This window comes from Seriola lalandi, unplaced genomic scaffold, assembly GCF_002814215.2.
Source record: "Seriola lalandi dorsalis isolate HSWRI2012SDOR001 ecotype SW California unplaced genomic scaffold, Sedor1 jcf7180002054742, whole genome shotgun sequence".
Taxonomy (NCBI): Eukaryota; Metazoa; Chordata; class Actinopteri; order Carangiformes; family Carangidae; genus Seriola; species Seriola lalandi.
The window spans coordinates 133,524-139,641 of NW_019525295.1; the positions used below are offsets into that span (position 1 = coordinate 133,524).

At 40.0% G+C, this 6,118-nt stretch overlaps 1 protein-coding gene across 1 annotated transcript in view; it reads right to left on the reverse strand.

The window, feature by feature from the left end:
• Positions 1–6,118, reverse strand: part of smc3 (structural maintenance of chromosomes 3) — a 25,563-nt gene that overhangs the window by 4,808 nt on the left and 14,637 nt on the right. Inside the window, exons 22-24 of the mRNA XM_023424554.2 lie at positions 4,528–4,635; positions 4,109–4,217; positions 2,518–2,786 (exon numbers count right to left, since the gene is read on the reverse strand). Coding sequence (XP_023280322.1) covers positions 2,518–2,786; positions 4,109–4,217; positions 4,528–4,635 — 486 coding nt within the window. The remainder of the gene's footprint in view (positions 1–2,517; positions 2,787–4,108; positions 4,218–4,527; positions 4,636–6,118) is intronic.

Below are 6,118 nucleotides of genomic sequence, written 5' to 3' on the forward strand. Positions count from 1 at the left end.
TATTTTTCCTTGCAATGAGGTTTTAAAATGTGCTGTATTATCATTGTTAGACCTAGAATGAATTAGGGTACACACAGAGAGGCATTTGAATCATATATTTAAGGATTCCCATCAAACGACTACAAGAGTCTACTAGTTACTGCCTCACAGTACACAGTGCAATACACGAGCTACAGTGTGGCAGGCAGTAAACTTAACTGTGTTTTGTCTTAAATTGACCAAATCACACACTTGAGGGAAGTGCAGACGGGTGATGGAAACAGAAGATAGCACAAGGCAGGAGAGACCCTCCACAGTGCAGTTGGATCTGAGCTATGACCAAGATGCCAACTTCTACTTTCCCTGATTGTGTGAAAATCTGATGTTTTCAAATCCCAGATGATGCATAAATATATGCAGAGTATGAGTATGAGTATGGTGTGTGGGAGCTAAACCAACACTACATGTATGGGGGGGAGTAAATGCTATAATCGTCATATTTCGAGATAAAGACATGAGTACTGATGTTGAAGGTTAATAAAAATATACAACAAACAAACAAAACACAAAATATATATAACAAAAAGCATGGACTGACTTTGGGACAGTCCTACCATATTGCAAGCAAATGTTGTGCATGTACATTATTAGAGCTGAAATGATTAGTTGATCAAGAGATAATTGACCACAACTATTTTGATTACTGATTAACCAATTGTCAATGCTAAACATTTACCCATTTCATACAAATCCCACAATGTGAGGATTTGTTACCGTTCTGTTTTATATCAATGTCACTTGAATATCTTTGGGTTTTGACTGTGGGTCAAAGAAAAGACAGATAATTTAAGATTTTTGGCTCCGGAAAACCTTGATCTTTTTTAAACTTTCTAACATTGCTGGCCAAGACAGCTAATTGATGTATCGAGAAAGTAAAATCGGCAGTTTACTTGATTATTAAAATAGTTAATAGCTGCCCTACAAATGTTCATGATTATTTTTTCCCACCGAAAAGATTCTGGTTTCAAACCTGTGTATCATTTTGACAGATAAGTTTTGCAGTGCTGGAAAGTTAGCTGTATCCTGCATTAATGCGCACATCGATACCACTTGCTTAAACGGGGACATAAATTCAGATCCATAATGAACAAGTATTTAAGTGCTTTGCCAGATTCTATTCATATCTGAAGATTACATGACCTGATTAATTAACAACTAGCTTCATCTCGCTAAAATGCGAGACGAATTCTCCAAACTCTCAAACTATAAATTTATCCATCTGAATCACTAATGACCGAGGGAACATGAGCAAGAGCCATTATTACTTGGTACTCTTATCCACTTCTGCAATCAATGGCACCATCTTGCCCCGAGCAGTGTCCTGTGGAGAAAGATTAACTATGTGGAGTGTTTATGAGAAAGTGTGAGGCTATTTTCAGCATTGTCAAGGAGGGGAGATGACACATACACAGACACACACAATGTACATGCTCAGCCACTTATGAAAGATGCAGCCAAGTCCACTCAACTCACACTCCCAGAGGCAGCTGGCTGAAGAAAAAAAAAAACTCAGACAGAGCACTAACTAGTGTCTGAGTCACTGGTGAGTGGGTGGGATGTGATGGCCTTGGGTCTTATTCCTTGGGAGACTTGGGTCTATCTGGGTCTGTATGTGCATACTCACAGATAGAGCCCAAGTGTGACTCAGGTAGTAAGAGAAGACACACAGAAAAAGATCTACTCATTTTCAGGAGATTTACATAGTTATTGTTAGTACTGCTGTTCATAGCACTTAGCACCGTAAAGGGCCAAAAGCTGCATCATTAGTTTTATATGAACAATTGCTCAAATGACTATGTACATTGAAAAAGGCTGTAATGACAATCCCACAGTGGATTATCACCCCTTCTGCAGGTCCCCCTCAGATTTACAATGTGTTTTCGCCGTCTTTCAGCTTATTGTTTTGGTATTATTGCTCCTAAATTTACCATTTTTGGTAGTCTCAATGTTCTCTTAAACCTCTTTTTTCACACATGCATGCATAGACAGAGGTAGCAACTAGCAGGTGAATATAGTTGAGCATTTAGCAACTAAACAGTCAGATATTACACCCCAGGGGGGCAGCGGACCAGGGCAAAAAGGAAAAAGTGAATATTGGACCTAAATTCATCAGGTGGACAAAACAGGACTCCAAATGAACGCTAATGTTGCTCTGTGTCAGTTGATTATGTACATAAACTACTGTTTGCTAGCACTTTCACCATATCAACTTGTCAAGTCAATGACGTGTCAACGTTGTGTTTACAGTTTGTTCCGCTGCCCCCAAGTGGCCCAAGAGAAAAATAATTTGTTACAGCTTTGAATGATATTCTGACTTCTATGGAGGATATAGATTTTTAAGTTCAACTGAAGAACAATATCTACTGTAATATATAAATCCACATTAAACACTAACATGGTAACACTGCACCTCTGAATGACGGTGGTGGAGAAATTAAACGTAGAAGCCAGAGGGCAACATGTATCACATCATTAAGCAGTGTCTGTGTGTTTGCGCACCTGTTTGAGTGTGAGGGTCTGGTACTTCTCAAATGCCTCTTGAGGCAGTGATCCAAGCTCTCTGATCTTCTTCATGCACTCCTCTTTCTTCTTGAGCAGCATGCCTTGCCTGTTGGTCATTTTCTCCAGCTCCTTGGTGTCATGGTTGATGGCATCATTCTGCTCCTTCTCGATGTTCTTCCAGCGCTCCATGCTCTTTATGTGGTCCTTGATCTCTGCCTCTGTCTTGTCAATGAGAGAATCCAGATCTGGGGAACACATCGGAGGAGGTGATTAGGGTGGTGCAGTAGAAGTGAGGGCTTTTCAAACAAATAAGGCGTTAGTGCATACATATAGTGGCTTAGTCCCTGGTTCAGAAAATGATAAATACCAGACTGCAAAAAACATCCAGCACTCCTTACATAGGAGTTTCATCTTCATTCAGCAGCCACAATTACTTCATTTGGCTTTACATCCTTCATCAACCTACTAACGTTGAGGCTATTTCTCCCACTTTGTTAAAAGAAGAGACAAAAGAAAATCAGATTGTTCACTGAATCATAAATAAAAAATTGATATGAAAAGAGTTCCAAAGATATGAGGAAAATATAATACCTAATTAAGAATGAGGTCATGCTGTGAATATGTCTTAATATAGAAGTTTGCGACAATGATTAAATATGAATCCATGAAATGAGCAAGTGATTTCTGACAACTGCATTCTATCAACCTCATCTGAGTCACAGCACCACCAGAACATTTATACAACTGTGCAAAGAGGCTGTCTCTGGAGGAACATATTATACAAATTGTGAGTCAGATACAACAATTCGTACCATCTGCTGGGCTGTCTACAGAGTCTCAATTTAGAGGACAGATAATTAATTAGTAAAGATTATAGATACCAGATTAAAATAATAACATTTCTTTTGTCTGTTGCTTGAAAAGACACGTAACAATATTGTTTTCAAAAAATTAGGAGTACTACATTCAAACTATGCTAAAATTAATTGTACAAACATATCTGTCTCTATTTAGAAGTTTTGTCTGGCCTTTATTTGAGTATTAGTGTAAATGTGTGTGTATGTGATGATCTGAAAAATATCTGAAATTTTGTCACAGATGATTGTAGTGCATGATGCAGCAGAGGCCAAGGCAGACTGATCTGTGAAAGCTGAAAAACAACTAAATAATACAAGGACAGACCTTGGTCAGATGACATTCTAATTGTTTCTACTATGATTATACCTACAGCTGTCGGGTTTCGCTGTAAACCAGTGTGGGAATTGATTATTTTTACTTTAATTATTACACATTTGCCTCACTGCCCACACTGCCCAACACCGCATTAACGTGGACTATGAATAGATTTTAAAATAGAAAGGCTTTTGGTAATGTTACTGTTCTCACCCAAGTTGAAGCTGCATTGATTTAATTTGCCAAACAATGGTGTTTAAGGATCCTGAAGGGAAAATGTATGAATTTTTTAACTGCTTTCCAGCTTGTGTGAATCTGAACAGTTTGTCCTTCAGACTTCTCCAAACGTCAGACTACCACCACCTCCCTGCTGCATCTTTAGTACATTGCGTACCTTCTGATCGAGCCAAAGTCTCTTTGACACGTTTGTTGATGCCGTCCAGCTCAGATGTTGTGGCTGTGAGCACTGTGCCTCCCTCAGTCTCTCGCAGCTCATTTAGCTCCTGTGTCAATGCAAATTAGGCAACATCAAAAAGAGAGTCATACAAATTCAAATACACCTCTTCTGACTTGTATAAATGAAAGCATTGAATCAGAGACTCTCCTTTTACAAAGCCCACAGTTTCAACACATTACATAAACTGTATCATCTAAGAGCAAATAAAAACGGTGAACTTGCTGATTATGCAAGTAATGCTATATAATTTATTACTTCAAGAGTAAAAAAATATATAAATCTTATATTACGTGATATAAATATATTTGGCATGCATAACTCTATGTTTCTAGGGGGATTCAAGGGACAGTGTGTACCTGCTCCACTTGGTCAAGACGCTTCCGTAAGTTCTCGTTGAGATATGTTTCCACTCTGGTCATGATGCCCTCCAACTTGATCCTCTCGTTCAGCAACTGTCTGTTGTCCTGTGGTTGGGCAATGGGATCAACACACAACACAACAAGGTTAGTCCTGTTAGGTTTCAGCTGCTCAGTATCTAAAAACACAGTTTTCTCTTTCTCTGTGTATCAGATGGAGAAGAGGCTGCACAGAACGGTGCCATCAGAGTGCTAGAAATGTGGCTCTTAGCAATAATTTATTTAAAAGCCAATTTTGATAATATATGATTTAGGCATCCTACCTGGCCTCACCTAATGTGACAGCATCCACTACTCACTAGAATGAAACTGTTGCTAAACAATGTGTATAAGTAGTCTCTGATTAATATCTGCTATCTGTAGTTATCTTTGAAGTACATATAAGGACACTCATCTCTATGAAGTCTCGGCCCAAAAATGGCACAATAGCGCCCTGCTTGTGCATTCACTTGTGTCTAGGAAACTGCCATACTAACAAAAACTCATGAATACAAAACAAAGTGTTATGCCTCAAGCAATATAATTTGACAATTGCCAACACTGCAGAACCATACATGAAAGGCTCCATGTTGTGGGGGCGGAGTTGTTGCGCAACAGTAGCAGGAATGGCTGAGAGTTCATTGAGGTGAGAGCTGAGAGCAGCTGGCAGCAAAAGAGAAAGAGGGGGCAACGCTGGATCACAGGAACATCCCACACACAGCTGCTGCCTGCTACTCTCACCTCAATCAGGTCATTTGAATACACTCGCAGGAGGCGGAGAGGGAGGGGAACAACTAAATATGGGTAATAGGCGTATTCCCTCATCTACATATAAGCATGCAGTGGGATATGTATGTACCCACTATTTCAGTTTAACAGTGCATTTCTAAAAAGATTTCTGATCAAATCTGTGGGGTCTGAGCCAACAAACAGAAACTACTTATTTTAACAGAAATCCCTGTGACTGTCAGTTATTGCAACATGTGACAAACAGTGACACAGATCCTATGTCCCGGCCAGTCTTCTGACCTGCTGGAGCTGACGGATCTCATCATTGAGGTCATCGACACGCCTCTGGTCCTCCAGGCTGAGTTGAGAAAGCAGATCTGTACCCAGCTCGGCCTTCAGTGACTCCCTGGTGGACTCCATGGCATGGAGACTGGCCTCCAGACTTTGGAGACTGCGTTGCTGAAGAGGAAAGAGACGTAGAAAGGACAGACATCAGTGGAAAGCTCAGAATAACTGTAAACTGGGAACAGGCTGAACCTCTAGCTTATTTAATGCAAATAAATAAAAAATGTTCAGTTCAGTCAGGTCATAACGACTATGACCCGAGGGCTTCTATATAAGTTGAAATTGTGACAACAACAGTGTGTGATCACCTTGGGCATGAACGTCTTCTCTGACTGCTGCCTCTTCTCCTTCAGCATCTTCATCTCTGACAGAATACTGTCTCTGGATGCCTTAAACTTCCTCTGCTGTGTTTCAATCTGCTGCATCTGGTTCATCAGTTGGTCGATCTCATTGTTGATGCGTGGAGGCAGCCGTTAAG